General features: G+C 47.8%; 2 protein-coding genes across 2 annotated transcripts in view; one reads left to right on the top strand and one right to left on the bottom strand.

Moving 5' to 3' along the window:
* Nucleotides 1-15,558, bottom strand: part of LOC134933042 (uncharacterized) — a 49,570-nt gene extending 34,012 nt beyond the window's left edge. Inside the window, exon 1 of the mRNA XM_063927988.1 lies at nucleotides 15,393-15,558. The gene's annotated coding sequence lies outside the window, so the exon portion shown is untranslated. The remainder of the gene's footprint in view (nucleotides 1-15,392) is intronic.
* LOC134933041 (alpha-2Db adrenergic receptor-like) lies at nucleotides 15,364-18,015 on the top strand. Its single transcript, XM_063927987.1, has one exon. The coding sequence runs from the start codon at nucleotides 15,948-15,950 to the stop codon at nucleotides 17,223-17,225; it is 1,278 nt and encodes a 425-aa protein (XP_063784057.1). The 5' UTR covers nucleotides 15,364-15,947; the 3' UTR covers nucleotides 17,226-18,015.
* The last annotated feature ends 1,032 nt before the right edge of the window (nucleotides 18,016-19,047 follow it).

The raw sequence follows: 19,047 nt of genomic DNA, 5'->3' as shown, positions 1-19,047 counted from the left end.
TATAGAATATAGGGATAGCAAGTTGAGTGAGAGACACGAAATGGAAACTACTCAGCAAGCTAATGCACACACATATAGTCACAGTTATACAATGCAGAGGTTATTACTAACAATAATACTGCACTGGACCAGCTTATATATATATAGCTATGAAGTCAATAGATATAACACTGCACAGTAAGAACTGGATGTATATCACAGGGTACTTGTACCAGAGAACCCTGACTAAATGCACTCTTTCTTAACTAACACTGTCTTATTGACATGTAGAATACTAAAGTGTCATGTAAAGTCACAGCGCTGACAACCAGGCGTCTTTACAAAGGAGGATTTGCCCAAGCAGTCCCAGGAACAGTGTAGCTGAGAGAAATGGCGCCCAAACACTGACAGGGAGTGTGGGAGAGACAACTATGCAGCTCCAGGTGGGAACATTTGTTGGAAATGGCGCCCTGGGGCTGGGGGAGGGGCTCCAAGTCTAAGCCTTATCCCCTCTGCTGGCAAAACCACCGGGTACTGCGGGCTACTTGTAGAAAGGTTTAGAGAGAAAACCTGACCTGCACCCATGCCCTGGTGATCTAGTGGGATCACCTGTACTGCCACAGTGTCCACCTCCAGCGCGCGCGGCCCGCCTCCCACCGGCTGCGCCAGATCGCGATAAAGTGCGGGTCCCGCGAGCGGGACCTACTTACCTCCTCCCGAAGTGCTGCCACGCGATCCCGGAGAGCCCCAGCCATGTGTGACTAACTTGGAGGAAAACCGGAGCCTCCTGCTGTAGGTACCCGGCAACCAGGGCGTGGGAGTGTACAGCGCCGCTGGGGGAGAGGTGGAGCTGCAGCAGGCAATGTCTACTGACATCCAGCACAATCTGTGCCTCTGCTGCAGCCCTTGTAGTCTTCTTTTTCCTCAGAAAAAGCTTTTTCTAGAGCTGCTGTGAGCAGCTCTTCATGTTACATGCTTGCACTGCAAGCACAACTACAAAACTGAGCTCCTGTGCACGGAGGCGGGGCGATATAGGAGGCGGCGCTATGCATCTTGGGAAGAAGGTCAAAGCTTTTGAGCCTGTTGGTGCTTCGGATCAAGATCCTGCTCTACACCCCAATGTCTATCCTTGTGGAGCCCAGTGTACCCCACAGCAGAAAATATAACCCATTATAATTAATAAGAAAGTAAAGCTGGGGATTAGGGCTACTGGCAACACCCCAAAAAAAAAACGACATTAGGCAGCCACCTCATAGGTGTGTTGGAAGAGCTGCTAAGCTGCTAATTACTTTTTAAAATGTTGACAGTTATATCCAACTCATTGATTACTTAAGTACTTAAAAATTTCAAACAGTTAGAAGTCTCTAACTTTCTATGTAAGGGGAGATAGCTCTATGAATAGAGTGTCTGACTGCAATGCAACACGCATAGGGTACGAATCCTGGGTATGTCAGCATCTTGAAATGTAATAAAGGACAGTGTGACTAAATAACAAACAGCTCTCAAGTTAAGTTCATGAATGTTGTATAGGTATTAGAGACAGGAGGGGTGGTGGAAGGAGACGTGCGATCAAGAGATGCAGGGTTTCAAAGCGCTCCAGGATGCAGCCTGATCAGCCTATTGGTTGTTCAGGCCCTGATGGAAAGAAAACCATCTGAATGAGTACTAAAATGCAAAGTTATGGTAATGAGGGGGTGTTTAATCATCTTCAATTAAATAATGTAAAATTTGGTGAGTGTGTACTGTCATTATATTAATATTTCCTCTTACAGATTAGCTGCATGTGTCAAGGCATGCTAACACCTGTTAGATATGAATGGGCTTGTTGCAGTTTGTAGTACACTAGTATTTATAATAAGATTTTACTCACCGGTAAATCTATTTCTCGTAGTCCGTAGTGGATGCTGGGACTCCGTAAGGACCATGGGGAATAGCGGCTCCACAGGAGACTGGGCACAACTAAAGAAAGCTTTAGGACTACCTGGTGTGCACTGGCTCCTCCCACTATGACCCTCCTCCAGACCTCAGTTAGGATACTGTGCCGGGAAGAGCTGACACAATAGGAAAAGGATTTTGAATCCAGGGTAAGACTCATACCAGCCACACCAATCACACCGTATAACTCGTGATATTATACCCAGTTAACAGTATGAAATATAACTGAGCCTCACTACAGATGGCTCATAACAATAACCCTTTAGTTAGGCAATAACTATATACAAGTATTGAGGACAATCCGCACTTGGGATGGGCGCCCAGCATCCAGTACGGACTACAAGAAATAGATTTACCGGTGAGTAAAATCTTATTTTCTCTGACGTCCTAAGTGGATGCTGGGACTCCGTAAGGACCATGGGGATTATACCAAAGCTCCCAAACGGGCGGGAGAGTGCGGATGACTCTGCAGCACCGAATGGGCAAACTCTAGGTCCTCCTCAGCCAGGGTGTCAAACTTGTAGAATTTAGCAAATGTGTTTGACCCCGACCAAGTAGCTGCTCGGCAAAGTTGTAGAGCCGAGACCCCTCGGGCAGCCGCCCAAGAAGAGCCCACCTTCCTCGTGGAATGGGCTTTCACAGATTTAGGATGCGGCAGTCCAGCCGCAGAATGTGCAAGCTGAATCGTACTACAGATCCAGCAAGCAATAGTCTGCTTTGAAGCAGGAGCACCCAGCTTGTTGGGTGCATCCAGGATAAATAGCGAGTCAGTTTTCCTGACTCCAGCCGTCCTGGAAACATATATTTTCAGGGCCCTGACTACGTCCAGTAACTTGGAGTCCTCCAAGTCCCACGTAGCCGCAGGCACCACAATAGGTTGGTTCACGTCAAAAGCTGATACCACCTTAGGAAGGAATTGGGAACGAGTCCTTAATTCCGCCCTATCCATATGAAAATCAGATAAGGGCTTTTGCATGACAAAGCCGCCAATTCTGATACACGCCTGGCCGACGCCAAGGCCAACAGCATGACCACTTTCCACGTGAGGTATTTTAGCTCTACGGATTTAAGTGGCTCAACCCAATGCGACTTCAGGAAATCCAACACCACGTTGAGATCCCACGGTGCCACTAGAGGCACAAACGGGGGCTGAATATGCAGCACTCCCTTAACAAAAGTCTGAACTTCAGGCAGTGAAGCCAGTTCTTTTTGGAAGAAAATGTACAGAGCCGAAATCTGGACCTTAATGGAACCCAATTTTAGGCCCGTAGTCACTCCTGACTGTAGGAAGTGCAGAAATCGACCCAGTTGAAATTCCTCCGTTGGGGCCTTCCTGGCCTCACACTAAGCAACATATTTTTGCCATATGCGGTGATAATATTTTGCGATCACATCTTTCCTAGCCTTAATCAGCGTAGGAATGACTTCCTCCGGAATGCCTTTTTCCTTTAGGATCCGGTGTTCAACCGCCATGCCGTCAAACACAGCCGTGGTAAGCCTTGGAACAGGCAGGGCCCCTGCTGCAGCAGGTCCTGTCTGAGCGGCAGAGGCCATGGGTCCTCTGAGATCATTTCTTGAAGTTCTGGGTACCAAGCTCTTCTTGGCCAATCCGGAACCATGAGTATAGTTCTTACTCCTCTCCTTCTTAGTATTCTCAGTACCTTGGGTATGAGAGGCAAAGGAAGGAACACATACACCGACTGGTACACCCACGGTGTTACCAGAGCGTCCACAGCTATCGCCTGAGGGTCCCTTGATCTGGCGCAATATCTTTTTAGCTTTTTGTTGAGGCGGGACGCTGTCATGTCCACCTGTGGCCTTTCCCAATGGTGTACAATCATTTTGAAGACTTCTGGATGAAGTCCCCACTCTCCCGGGTGGAGGTCGTGCCTGCTGAGAAAGTCTGCTTCCCAGTTGTCCACTCCGGGAATGAACACTGCTAACAGTGCTAACACAAGATTTTCCGCCCATCGGAAAATCCTCGTGGCTTCTGCCATCACCATCCTGCTTCTTGTGCCGCCCTGCTGGTTTACATGGGCGACCGCCGTAATGTTGTCTGACTGGATCAGCACCGGCTGGTGTTGAAGCAGGGGTCTAGCCTGACTTAGGGCATTGTGAATGGCCCTTAGTCCCAGAATGTCTATGTGTAGGGAAGTCTCCTGACTTGACCACAGTCCTTGGAAGTTTCTTCCCTGTGTGACTGCCCCCCAGCCTCGAAGGCTGGCATCCGTGGTCACCAGGACCCAGTCCTGTATGCCGAATCTGCGGCCCTCTAGAAGATGAGCACTCTGCAGCCACCACAACAGCGACACCCTGGCCCTTGGAGACAGGGTTATCAGCCGATGCATCTGAAGATGCGACCCGGACCACTTGTCCAACAGATCCCACTGGAAGATCCTTGCATGGAACCTGCCGAATGGAATTTCTTCGTAAGAAGCTACCATCTTTCCCAGGACTCGCGTGCATTGATGCACCGACACCTGTATTTGTATTAGGAGGTCTCTGACTAGAAATGACAACTCCTTGGCCTTCTCCTCCGGGAGAAACCCTTTTTCCTGTTCTGTGTCCAGAACCATACCCAGGAACAGTAGATGCGTCGTAGGAACCAGCTGCGACTTTGGACTATTCAGAATCCAGCCGTGCTGTTGTAGCACTTCCCGAGATAGTGCTACTCCGACGAACAACTGCTCCCTGGACCTCGCCTTTATAAGGAGATCGTCCAAGTACGGGATAATTATAACTCCCTTTTTTCGAAGGAGTATCATCATTTCGGCCATTACCTTGGTAAATACCCTCGGTGCCGGGGACAGACCAACGGCAACGTCTGGAATTGGTAATGGCAGTCCTGTACCACAATTTTGAGGTACTCCTGGTGAGGAGGGTAAATGGGGACATGCAGGTAAGCATCCTTGATGTCCAGTGATACCATGTAATCCCCTTCGTCCAGGCTTGCAATAACCGCCCTGAGCGATTCCATTTTGAACTTGAACCTTCGTATATAAGTGTTCAAGGATTTCAATTTTAGAATGGGTCTCACCGAACCGTCTGGTTTCGGTACCACAAACATTGTGGAATAGTAACCCCGGCCTTGTTGAAGGAGGGGTACCTTGATTATCACCTGCTGGAAGTACAGCTTGTGAATTGCCGCCAGTACTACCTCTCCTCGAGGGCAGCAGGCAAGGCTGATTTGAGGTAACGGCGAGGGGGAGTCGCCTCGAACTCCAGCTTGTATCCCTGTGATACTACTTGCAGAACCCAGGGATCCACCTGTGAGCGAGCCCACTGGTCGCTGAAGTTCCCGAGACACGCCCCCACCGCACCTGGCTCCACCTGTGGAGCCCCAGCGTCATGCGGTGGACTCAGAGGAAGCGGGGGAAGATTTTTGATCCTGGGAACTGGCTGTCTGGTGCAGCTTTTTCCCTCTTCCCTTGTCTCTGTGCAGAAAGGAAGCGCCTTTGACCCGCTTGCTTTTCTGAAGCCGAAAGGACTGTACCTTATAATACGGTGCATTCTTAGGCTGTGAGGAAACTTGAGGTAAATTTTTTCCTTCCCAGCAGTTGCTGTGGATACGAGGTCCCAGAGACCATCCCCAAACAATTCCTCACCCTTATAAGGCAGAATCTTCATGTGCCTTCTAAAGTCAGCATCGCCTGTCCACTGCCGGGTCCCCAATACCCTCCTGGCAGAATGGACATTACATTAATTCTGGATGCCAGCCGGCAAATATCCCTCTGTGCATCCCTCATATATAAGACGACGTCTTTAATATGCTCTATGGTTAGCAAATAGTATCCCTGTCCTGACAGGGTAATAGACCACGCTGCAGCAGCACTATTCATGCTGAGGCAATTGCAGGTCTCAGTATAGTACCTGAGTGTGTATATACAGACTTCAGGATAGCCTCCTGCTTTTTATCAGCAGGCTCCTTCAAAGTGGCCGTATTCTAAGACGGCAGTGCCACCTTTTTTGACAAACGTGTGAGCGCCTTATCCACCCTAGGGGATATCTCCCAACGTGACCTATCCTCTGGCGGGAAAGGGTACACCATCAGTAACTTTTTAGAAATTACCAGTTTCTTATCGGGGGAACCCACGCTTCTTCACACACTTCATTCACTCATCTGATGGGGGAACAAAACACTGTCTGCTTTTTCTCCCCAAACATAAAACCCCTTTTTTGTGGTACCTGGGTTAATGTCAGAATGTGTAACACATTTTTCATTGCCGAGATCATGCAACGGATGTTCCTAGTGGATTGTGTATATGTCTCAACCTCGTCGACACTGGAGTCATACTCCGTGTCGACATCTGTGTCTGCCATCTGAGGTAGCGGGCGTTTTTGAGCCCCTGATGGCCTTTGAGACGCCTGGGCAGGCGCGGGCTGAGAAGCCGGCTGTCCCACAGCTGTTACGTCATCCAGCCTTTTATGTAAGGAGTTGACACTGTCGGTTAATACCTTCCACCTATCCATCCACTCTGGTGTCGGCCCCCCAGGGGGCGACATCACATTTATCGGCCTCTGCTCCGCCTCCACATAACCTTCCTCCTCAAACATGTCGACACAGCCGTACCGACACACCGCACACACACAGGGAATGCTCTGACTGAGGACAGGACCCCACAAAGTCCTTTGGGGAGACAGAGAGAGAGTATGCCATCACACACCAGAGCTATATATAATGCAGGGATTAACACTATAACTGAGTGATTTTTTCCCCAATAGCTGCTTGTATACACAATATTGCGCCTAAATTTAGTGCCCCCCCTCTCTTTTTAACCCTTTAAGCCTGAAAACTACAGGGGAGAGCCTGGGGAGCTGTCTTCCAGCTGCACTGTGAAGAAAAAATGGCGCCAGTGTGCTGAGGGAGATAGCCCCGCCCCTTATTCGGCGGACTTTCTCCCGCTTTTTTATGGATCTCTGGCAGGGGTATTTTACACATATATAGCCTATATGACTATATATTGTGTAGATTTGCCAGCCAAGGTGTTTAATATTGCTGCTCAGGGCGCCCCCCCCAGCGCCCTGCACCCATCAGTGACCGGAGTGTGAGGTGTGCATGAGGAGCAATGGCGCACAGCTGCAGTGCTGTGCGCTACCTTGTTGAAGACCGAAGTCTTCTGCCGTCGATTTTCAGGACCATCTTCATGCTTCTGGCTCTGTAAGGGGGACGGCGGCGCGGCTCCGGGACCGAACGATCGAGGTCGGGTCCTGTGTTCGATCCCTCTGGAGCTAATGGTGTCCAGTAGCCTAAGAAGCCCAAACTATCTTCAGTCAGGTAGGTTCGCTTCTTCTCCCCTTAGTCCCTCGTAGCAGTGAGTCTGTTGCCAGCAGATCTCACTGAAAATAAAAAACCTAAAATATACTTTCTTTTCTAGGAGCTCAGGAGAGCCCCTAGTGTGCATCCAGCTCAGCCGGGCACAAGATTCTAACTGAGGTCTGGAGGAGGGTTATAGTGGGAGGAGCCAGTGCACACCAGGTAGTCCTAAAGCTTTCTTTAGTTGTGCCCAGTCTCCTGCGGAGCCGCTATTCCCCATGGTCCTTACAGAGTCCCAGCATCCACTTAGGACGTCAGAGAAAAATATTTCTCTTGTTAAACAATATTTATTAGCCCACCCCGCCGCTAAAAGGGTGTGAGAAGGGCATTAGTGCTGATAGTACAAGGCTGCATTTGCCTAAGGAAGGGGCAACTTTGTTTTTTTTGTGGGCCTTTACCTACACATCTCTATTTCATTGTTTTTACCTCAATTGTTTGGCTACTTTTTCAGGCACGCTTCCAGCAAGTTGAAAAGTCGCAGGCTGTAACATCTGATATATTGTTTGTTTAAAATTTGAAAAATCGGAAAGCTTTCTTGCAACCAGGCGTGTTCCATTCTGGCAGATTTCAGGCAATTTACATTCTATTACATACAGTGACATGTCCCTTGCAGGAAAATCACTGAAATAAAAGGGGCATATTAAAAAAATTAAAAAGGTTATTACTTTCCCCCAATGTGTTTATTTAAAAAAAAAAACAGAGAAATGTGCACTGGGTGGTTGTTCCACTTTATAGAAATTATTATTATTATTATAATTATTATTATTATTATTATTATTTATTATCAGTTTCTTATATAGCACAGCATATTCCGTTGCCCTTTACAAAAGGAACAACAGTTATAGAACAAAACTGGGTAAAGACAGACAGACATAGAGGTAGGAAGGCTCTGCACGCAAGCTTACAATCTACAGGGAAATAGGCATTGATACACAAGGATAGATGCTACCTACTGCATAATGGCCCTCATTCCGAGTTGTTCGCTCGCTAGCTGCTTTTAGCAGCATTGCACACGCTAAGCCGCCGCCCTCTGGGAGTGTATCTTAGCATAGCAGAATTGCGAACGAAAGATTAGCAGAATTGCGAATAGAAATTTCTTAGCAGTTTCTGAGTAGCTCCAGACTTACTCCTACATTGCGATCAGTTCAGTCAGTTTCGTTCCTGGTTTGACGTCACAAACACACCCAGCGTTCGCCCAGACACTCCCCTGTTTCTTCAGACACTCCCGCGTTTTTCCCAGAAACGCCAGCGTTTTTTCGCACACTCCCAGAAAACGGCCAGTTTCCAGCCAGAATCACCCATTTCCTGTCAATCACACTTCGATCACCAGAACGATGAAAAAGCTTTGTTATGCCGTGAGTAAAATACCTAACTTTTGTGTAAAATAACTAAGCGCATGCGCAGTAAGTGACTAATCGCAGTATAGCGAAAATCGGCAACGAGCGAACAACTCGGAATGACCCCCAATGGTCCACCAGATTGCTAGGTTCTTAATGGGTTGAATGATATGATCACCCAGCAATGTTGCAATTGTTACATAATGGGGGTAATTCTGAGTTGATCGCAGCAGTAACTTTGTTAGCAATTGGGCAAAACCATGGGCACTGCAGGGGAGGCAGATATAACATTTGCAGAGAGAGTTAGATTTGGGTGTGGTGAGTTCAATCTGCAATCTAAATTGCAGTGTAAAAATAAAGCAGCCAGTATTTACCCTGCACAGAAACAAAATAACCCACCCAAATGTAACTCTCTCTGCACATGTTATATCTGCCCCCCCCTGCAGTGCACATAGTTTTGCCCAATTGCTAAAAAATGTCCTGCTGCGATCAACTTGGAATTGCCCCCACTGTTTCTTCCTGATGCATTAGTTTCGGCGTGTGAAAATATACTTTCCAAATTGAATCAAGCATTGCGGCTGTTTTTAATTGTTAATATCTTGACGTACAGCGTGCACAACCTGAATACTCACAGATAGTATACTATATGCGTGGCAGCTCAGAGCCCTGACCAGGCAAGATAAAACAGTAAGCTTAGTTATCACTCATACTGCAGCCAAACATGTAACACGGCGGTGTCATCATCCACAACACGTCTGATCTTACAGAAAATAAGAATTTACTCACCGGTAATTCTATTTCTCGTAGTCCGTAGTGGATGCTGGGTACTCCGTAAGGACCATGGGGAATAGACGGGCTCCGCAGGAGACTGGGCACTCTAAAAGAAAGATTAGGTACTATCTGGTGTGCACTGGCTCCTCCCTCTATGCCCCTCCTCCAGACCTCAGTTAGGGAAACTGTGCCCGGAAGAGCTGACACTACAAGGAAAGGACTTGGAATCCAGGGTAAGACTCATACCAGCCACACCAATCACACCGTACAACTCGTGATAACTATACCCAGTTAACAGTATGAATAACAACTGAGCCTCACTGAACAGATGGCTCATAACAATAACCCTTTAGTTAAGCAATAACTATATACAAGTATTGCAGAAAATCCGCACTTGGGACGGGCTCCCAGCATCCACTACGGACTACGAGAAATAGAATTACCGGTGAGTAAATTCTTATTTTCTCTGACGTCCTAGTGGATGCTGGGTACTCCGTAAGGACCATGGGTATTATACCAAAGCTCCCAAACGGGCGGGAGAGTGCAGATGACTCTGCAGCACCGCATGAGCAAACTCAAGGTCCTCCTCAGCCATGGTATCAAACTTGTAGAATTTTTCAAACGTGTTTGACCCCGACCAGGTAGCAGCTCGGCAAAGTTGTAATGCCGAGACCCCTTGGGCAGCCGCCCAAGAAGAGCCCCCTTCCTCGTGGAATGGGCTTTTACTGATTTAGGATGCGGCAGTCCAGCCGCAGAATGTGCAAGTTGAATCGTGCTACAGATCCAGCGAGCAATAGTCTGCTTAGAAGCAGGAGCACCCAGCTTGTTGGGTGCATGCAGGATAAACAACGAGTCAGTATTTATGACTCTAGCCGTCCTGGAAACATAGATTTTCAGGGCCCGGACTACATCCAGCAACTTGGAGGCCTCCAAGTCCCGAGTAGCCGCAGGCACCACAATAGGTTGGCTCAAATTAAACGCTGATACCACCTTAAGGAGAAATTGGGGACGAATCCTCAATTCTGCCCTGTCGCTATGGAAGATCAGATAAGGGCTTTTACATGACAAAGCCGCCAATTCTGACACACGCCTAGCCGAAGCCAAGGCCAAATATATATGATCACTTTCCACGTGAGATACTTCAACTCCACGTTCTGAAGTGGCTCAAAACAATGTGATTTCAGGAAATCCAACACTACGTTGAGATCCCAAGGTGCCACTGGAGGCACAAAAGGGGCTGAATATGCAGCACTCCCCTAACAACATCTGAACTTCAGGCAGCGTCTTTCCTAGCCTTTAACAGCGTAGGAATCACTTCATCTGGAACGCCCTTTTCCGTTAGGATCCGGCGTTCAACAGCCAAGCCATCAAACGCAGCCGCGGTAAGTCTTGGAACAGACAGGGCCCCTGCAGTAACAGGTCCTGTCTGAGAGGCAGAGGCCATGGGTCCTCCGAGATCATTTCTTGTAGTTCTGGGTACCAAGTTCTTCTTGGCCAATCCGGAACTAGGGGTATAGTTCTTACTCCTCTCTTACTTACTATCCTCAGTACCTTGGGTATGAGAGGAAGAGGAGGGAACACATAAAACGACTGGTACACCCACGGTGTCACTAGTGCGTCCACAGCTATCGCCTGAGGGTCTCTTGACCTGGCGCAATACTTTTTTAGCTTTTTGTTGAGGCGGGATGCCATCATGTCCACCTGTGGCCGTTCCCAACGGTTCACAATCTGCGTGAAGACTTCTGGATGAAGTCCCCACTCTCCCGGGTGGAGGTCGTGCCTGCTGAGGAAGTCTGCTTCCTAGTTTTCCACACCCGGAATGAACACTGCTGACAGTGTTAGCACGTGATACTCCGCCCATCGGAGAATCCTTGTGGCTTCTGCCAACGCCATCCTGCTTCTTGTGCCGCCTTGTCGGTTTACATGGGCGACAGCCGTGATGTTGTCTGACTGAATCAGCACCGGCTGGTTTCGAAGCAGGGGTTCTGCTTGCCTTAGGGCATTGTAAATGGCCCTTAGGTCCAGAATATTTATGTGTAGGGAAGTCTCCTGACTCGACCATTGTCCTTGGAAGTTTCTTCCCTGAGTGACTGCTCCCAACCTTGGAGGCTTGCATCCGTGGTCACCAGGACCCAGTCCTGAATGCCGAATCTGCGGCCCTCGAGAAGATGAGCACTCTGCAGCCACCACAGCAGAGACACCCTGGCCCTCGGGGACAGGGTGATCAGCCGATGCATCTGAAGATGCGATCCTCACTTCCAACTGAAAGTTCCTTGCATGGAACCTGCCGAAGGGAATTGCTTCGTAAGAAGTTAACATCTTTTCCAGGACTCACGTGCAATGATGCACCGACACCTGTTTTGGTTTCAGGAGGTCTCTGACCAGAGATGACAACTCCTTGGCCTTCTCCTCCGGGAGAAAAACCTTCTTCTGTTCTGTGTCCAGAAACATGCCCAATATCAGCAGACGCGTCGTAGGAACCAGCTGCGACTTTGGGATATTCAGAATCCAGCCGTGCTGTTGTAGCACTTCCTGAGATAGTGCTACTCCGATCAACGACTGCTCCTTGGACCTCGCCTTTATAAGGAGATCGTCCATGTACGGGATAATTATAACTCCCTTCTTTTGAAGGAGTATCATCATTTTGGCCATTACCTTGGAACACACCCTCGGTGCCGTGGACAGACCAAACGGCAACGTATGGAATTGGTAATGGCAGTTCTGTACCACAACCTTGAGGTACTCCTGGTGAGGTAGGTAAATGGGGACATGTAGGTAAGCATCCTTGATGTCCAGTGATACCATGTAATCCCCCTCTTCCAGGCTTGCAATAATCGCCCTGAGCGATTCCATTTTGAACTTGAACTTCCTTATATAAGCGTTTAAGGATTTAAATTTTAGAATGGTTCTCACCGAACCGTCTGGTTTCGGTACCACAAACATTGTGGAATAGTAACCCCGTCCCTGTTGAAGGAGGGGAACTTTTATTATCACCTGCTGGAGGTACAGCTTGTGAATTGCCGCCAGTACTACCTCCCTGTCCTGGGGAGTAGCTGGCAAGGCTGATTTGAGGTAACGGCGAGGGGGAGACGTCTCGAACTCCAGCTTGTATCCCTGAGATACCACCTGTAGAACCCAGAGATCCACCTGTGAGCGGACCCACTGGTCGCTGAAGTTCCGGAGACGGGCCCCCACCGCACCTGGCTCCACATGTGGAGCCCCAGCGTCATGCGGTGGACTTAGTGAAAGCAGGGGAGGATTCTTGTTCTTGGGAACTGGCTGTATGGTGCAGCTTTTTCCCTCTACCCCTGCCTCTGGGCAGAAAGGAGGCGCCTCTAACCCGCTTGCCTTTCTGAGGCCGAAAGGACTGTACTTGATAATACGGTGCTTTCTTAGGCTGTGAGGGAACCTGAGGTAAAAAGGTCGACTTCCCAGCTGTGGCTGTGGATACGAGGTCCGAAAGACCGTCCCCAAACAATTCCTCACCCTTGTAAGGCAAAATTTCCATGTGCCTTTTAGAATCAGCATCACCCGTCCACTGCCGAGTCCATAATACTCTCCTGGCAGAAATGGACATCGCATTAATTCTAGATGCCAGCCGGCAAATGTCCCTCTGGGCATCTCTCATATATAAGACTACGTCTTTAATATGCTCTATGGTTAGCAATATAGTGTCCCTGTCAAGGGAATCAATGTTATCAGACAGGGAATCAGACCACGCTGCTGCAGCACTGCACATCCATGCTGAAGCAATAGCAGGTCTCAGTATAGTACCTGAGTGTGTATACACAGACTTCAGGATAGCCTCCTGCTTTCTATATGCAGGCTCCTTTAAGGCGGCCGTATCCTGAGACGGCAGTGCCACCTTTTTTGATAAGCGTGTGAGCGCCTTGTCCACCTTAGGGGATGTCTCCCAGCGTAAACTATCCGTTGGCGGGAAAGGGTACGCCATTAGTAACCGTTTAGAAATTACTAGTTTCTTATCTGGTGAACCCCACGCTTCTTCACACAATTCGTTTAACTCATCAGATGGGGGAAAAGTCACTGGCTGCTTTTTCTCCCCAAACATAATACCCTTTTTTGTGGTAACCGGGTTAATGTCAGAAATGTGCAACACATTTTTCATTGCCGTAATCATGCATCGGATGGCCCTAGTGGATTGTATATTTGTCACATCCTCGTCGACACTGGAGTCAGACTCCGTGTCGACATCTGTGTCTGCCATCTGAGGTAGCGGGCGTTTTTGAGCCCCTGACGGCCTCTGAGATGCCTGGGCAGGCGCGGGCTGAGATGCCGGCTGTCCCAAAGCTGCGTCATCGAACCTTTTATGTAAGGAGTTGACACTGTCGGTTAATACCTTCCACATATCCATCCACTCAGGTGTCGGCCCCGCAGGGGGCGATATCACACTTATCGGCACCTGCTCCGCCTCCACGTAAGCGTCCTCATCAAACATGTCGACACAGCCGTACCGACACACCGCACACACACACAGGGAATGCTCTGACTGAGGACAGGACCCCACAAAGTCCTTTGGGGAGACAGAGAGAGAGTATGCCAGCACACACCACAGCGCTATATAAACAGGGATTTACACTAACAAAAGTGAATTTTCCCTATAGCTGCTTAATATACTCAGCCTAAATTTAGTGCTTGCTCTCTTTTTTACCCTTTGAGCCTGGAAACTGCAGGGGAGAGCCTGGGGAGCTGTCTTCCAGCGGAGCTGTGAAGAGAAAATGGTGCCGGTGTGCTGAGGGAGATAGCCCCGCCCCCTTCTCGGCGGACTTCTCCCGCTTTTTTATATACTTTTATGGCGGGGGATTATGCACATATACAGTTTATTAGACTGTATTATGTGCTTTTTGCCATGTAAGGTACTCTAATTGCTGCCCAGCCCCCCCCCCCCCCCCCCCCAGCGCCCTGCACCCATCAGTGACCGAAGTGTGTGGTGTGCATAGGGAGCAATGGCGCACAGCTGCAGTGCTGTGCGCTACCTTAATGAAGACAGAAGTCTTCAGCCGCCGATTTCCTCCGGTTTCTTCCGTCTTCTGGCTCTGCAAGGGGGACGGCGGCGCGGCTCCGGAAACGGACGATCGAGGTCGGGCCCTGTGTTCGATCCCTCTGGAGCTAATGGTGTCCAGTAGCCTAGAAGCACAAGCTAGCTGCAAGCAGGTAGGTTTGGTTCTCTCCCCTAAGTCCCACGTAGCAGTGAGTCTGTTGCCAGCAGATCTCACTGAAAATAAAAAACCTAACAAATACTTTCTTTTCTAGAAGCTCAGGAGAGCCCCTAGTGTGCAACCAGCTCGGGCCGGGCACAGATTCTAACTGAGGTCTGAAGGAGGGGCATAGAGGGAGGAGCCAGTGCACACCAGATAGTACCTAATCTTTCTTTTAGAGTGCCCAGTCTCCTGCGGAGCCTGTCTATTCCCCATGGTCCTTACGGAGTACCCAGCATCCACTAGGACGTCAGAGAAACATATTAGGGTCAGGAGTTACTTCCAGCAGCTACAGTGATGTATGTGGAAATGTGCAATCATTACCTAACAGAGTAGTCACAGCAAATATCAATGTTCTGAAGTAGCTGTTTTGTGAAATGGATCCTATTTATTATGAGTATGTGTCTGTACGTGAGAATATCTGCTGGACGTGAATGTGTACATGCTGTGATCTCATATATAATACCCAAACGCATTACAGAAAAGGATGTTGGGGAAGATTCTCATCATAGTTATGTTCCTAAAATATACATATTTCCAATGCTCCTCTTCCCCTGCTGTCCCCACAGGGCATTGCCCTCTACAGGGACACGTATAGAGGATATGAAGTCTGCAAGTATTAATAGAAAGAGAAAAGAAAATAAACATCTGTGTGTGACATGTTTACATACAACAGTATATATAATTGTATTACTATAATAAACAGAACACTATCCGAGCCCATCATCCCTCACACACCTGGCTCCTCACTATATAATCCTGTCCTGACTACTAGTAATCCCTCCCACGGCACGAGTGGGGCGGTGCTGCTTGCACAGTGCATGCTTCTTGTATACTTACAATGCCTGCTAGTTACGAGACCTGCAGAACTAGTGGAGAGGAGAAGATCCCACCCGGACTGGGGAGAATCCTGTGCCCGGACTGCGTGCTGCTGCTGCTGCTGCAGAAGGAAGGAGGATCCTGTGCTAGGTGCTGAGACCACAAAGCAGTGAGATGAGGGCACTGTAGAACTGTTCCACCCTTACCCCTGGCACCTAAGTGAGGGAAATGTACCCAGTCTGCAGCCAAGTAGGACAGGCAAACAGTAAACAGCCACATGAAGAATAGCAGCACTGACTGACACATGCAGCATACTTGGAGTGTGTACATTCAGGAGAAGAGTGCTGGGATCAGTGCTGAAGGAATGCATTGTCTGGGTCTCTGGAATGCTGGAGGTCTTCTGATGGGGGTTATCTGTGTATAGACGCTGAAAGAAATGAGGTGAGAGATTGTACTTCTGACATCTCTGCTTTGTGCCTCACAGTCCCCATACTTTGGCTGCTGACTCTGACAACATGTGTCAGTACAATTATAGGTACATGTTCAGTAATACATGAACTGTCACTACTATAATGCATGGAGGATCTGCTGGACAATGACTTCATTAATGGTGACTTCAGCTATCTTTATCATGTGACTAAGATGGAGTTTACAACTTTAACATCTTCTGGCATCTACAACAAGTCTGGAAACAGCAGCCAGCAAGAGCTGGGGAGCTGGCCCTATGCAGCATGGGAGAGTGCCCTAATTATTATTGCAGTGGGGTCCATCATTCTGTCCACAGTCATTGGCAACATTCTAGTGGTTTTAGCAATATTCACTAGTCGGGCTCTGAGGGCCCCACAGAACTTGTTCCTTGTGTCCCTGGCATCAGCAGACATTCTTGTGGGAGCTTTGATCATTCCTTTCTCCTTGGCCAAAGAAGTCATGGGTTACTGGGCCTTTGGGAATATTTGGTGCAGCATGTACCTCGCTTTAGACATTCTCTTCTGCACCTCGTCTATTGTTCACTTGTGCGCCATCAGCATGGACCGTTTCTGGTCTGTTACCAAAGCAGTACGGTACAACATGAGGCGCACACCTAAGAGGATAAAGAGCATGATTGCAGTCATTTGGGTGGTGTCTGCCATCATCTGTTTCCCACCACTGCTAAAAACAAGTTCTCATGAAGAATGGAAGTGTAACCTAAACGATGACACCTGGTATGTCTTGTTTTCGTGCACTGTATCCTTCTTTCTTCCTTGCATTATTATGATACTGCTATATTGTCGCATCTACCGTGTAGCCAAGCATCGAGCCTCTACAGTGTCCAATCTCAGAAATGCGCTTTCTGACTGTGGCAGTCTCCAGCAAGGCGCATGTTGTCACCAGGAGTGCTTAGCCCAGGGTAACCTACCCAACGACCATGATGCAGAGGCAATGGACATGGAGGAGAGCTCATCTTCAATCCACAAGATACCACCAGATTCAGCATACGAGAAAACAGGTGATGGGACCAACAATGCTAAAGGTAAAAGACTGTCTTGGACCATAAACCGGGGCCAGCAACGCAGAGACAGGTTAGTCTCAGTCTCTCAGACCCGCCTGACACAGCTGAGGGAGAAGAGGCTAACCTTTGTGCTAGCTGTGGTGATAGGTGGCTTTGTCATCTGCTGGTTCCCATTTTTCTTCACCTACAGCCTGGAGTCTGTATGTAAGGGCAGGTGTGGCATTTCTGATGCTCTCTTTAACTTTTTCTTCTGGATTGGATATTGCAATAGCAGCCTGAACCCTGTCATATATACTGTCTTTAACCGGGATTTCCGGAAAGCGTTCAGGAGACTCCTTGTACGCACTTCAAAAAGGACCATGTAAGAAACAATGGGCAAATAGGAATATAGCAATTCACAGCATATGTAAATGGTGCTGCACGCTGTCATTTCCCTGTCCTATACTATTCTGCAACAGGGAAGTGTCCAGTCTCCTTTTACAGCTGGCATTCTTGGCATGGGCCAGTGCTTGCTAAGTACCTGAAGTGATTACTTCCTACGGGATCGGTATGAAATACCTCCAATCAAAACCCAGACGGTCGAAATCCCGACAGCAATTGACCGATGGTCAAAATCCCGACATGGACAAAACACCGACATGTAAAATGCCGACAGGTAAAAATACCGACATGCATTTTTAATTGTTTTTGTGTGTATGTCGACATAGGTTGACATGGACACCATATAAGTGTACCGCGTCCCCTCGAATGGCTCGCTGCGCTCGCCATGCTTCGGGCACACTATTATATTCCCCCTCCAGGTCCACTGGGATGGTAAAGTATGAACAAGTCGGTTTCAATGAAAAAAATCATGAAAAAATCATGTCGGCATTTTGACCTGTCGGCATTTTACATGTCGGTATTTTAAATGTCGGTATTTTGTCCATGTCAGGATTTTCACCTTGTCAGGATTTTGACCATCGGTCAATTGCTGTCTGGATTTTGATTGGAGGTAAATTGACTGCAACCCCTTCCTACCTAGATGCTGATTAGAACTTGTCTGTCCACCTAGCACCCACTAGAGAGTAGGGTGGAAGATTTCACCTTTGTAATTGTGGTAATGGAGAGTCAGATGTCATTGTCCCATTCAGTAATAAATATCTGTATTTCACAAAATTGTGGTGAAGTGAAATTGTGTGGTTTATTCAGGGAAATATAACACTTGTCTCATACGGGATTTACTTAAATCAGATAATGTGAAAGTATTTATTTTAAAATATTTTTTTTCACATTCTGTCCAGCAGATCGCACTATTTGTCCACTCCACAACATGACATAAAGGGGGTAATTCCAAGTTGATCGCAGCAGGAAATTTTTTAGCAGTTGGGCAAAACCATGTGCACTGCAGGAGGGGCACATGGTTTTGCCCAACTGCTAAAAAATATCATGCTGCGATCAACTTGGAATTACCCCCCATGTGCACTGCAGGGGAGGCAGATTTAACATGTGCAGAGAGAGTTAGTTTTGGGTGTGGTGAGTTCAAGCTGCAATCTAATTTGCCGTGTAAAAATAAAGCAGCCAGTATTTACCCTGCACAGAAACAAAATAACCCACCCAAATCTAACTTTTTCTGCACATGTTATATCTGCCTCCCCTGCAGTGCACATGGTTTTGCCCAACTGCTAACAAAATTCCTGCTGCGATCAACTTGGAATTACCCCCAATGTGCCAAGAAATATATCATTGCATATGTGCTTACTGTATATACTGTATGTTAATCGTATTTTAAGTTTAATCGTGACATTTTTATCTGTTGAAATCCATGGGAAAAAACCATAGCCATATGCATGACTGTTTTATGATAATGTCTGTGCTCTATAACATTTCTCATATCAGTTGCACTTGCATCAGCTGCAGAATTATTTTGATTTTTCCTGTCTAAAACTTCTGGCCAAATAACTGAGCAGGAAAACATCGGCGGATAGGAGAGAGTTATACATTACGTTGGACTTGGCTTTTTATAATTCATGAATATGTGAAAGTGACTAGTAAAGTAAAGCACATCAGCAGCTGTGGAATAGAATGGGAAACGGCTGTTACAGAGCTGTCAATAAGCATCCCAGCATTGAATCCAAGATGTCAGGCTCTTCCCTATGTATACTATATTTAATGACTTTCTCAAGATATTCACATTTGAAGGCTATGAAC

The sequence above is a fragment of the Pseudophryne corroboree genome, chromosome 6 (assembly GCF_028390025.1).
Source record: "Pseudophryne corroboree isolate aPseCor3 chromosome 6, aPseCor3.hap2, whole genome shotgun sequence".
In the NCBI taxonomy this organism is placed as follows: domain Eukaryota; kingdom Metazoa; phylum Chordata; class Amphibia; order Anura; family Myobatrachidae; genus Pseudophryne; species Pseudophryne corroboree.
This window is presented reverse-complemented; position numbering and strand designations above follow the sequence as displayed.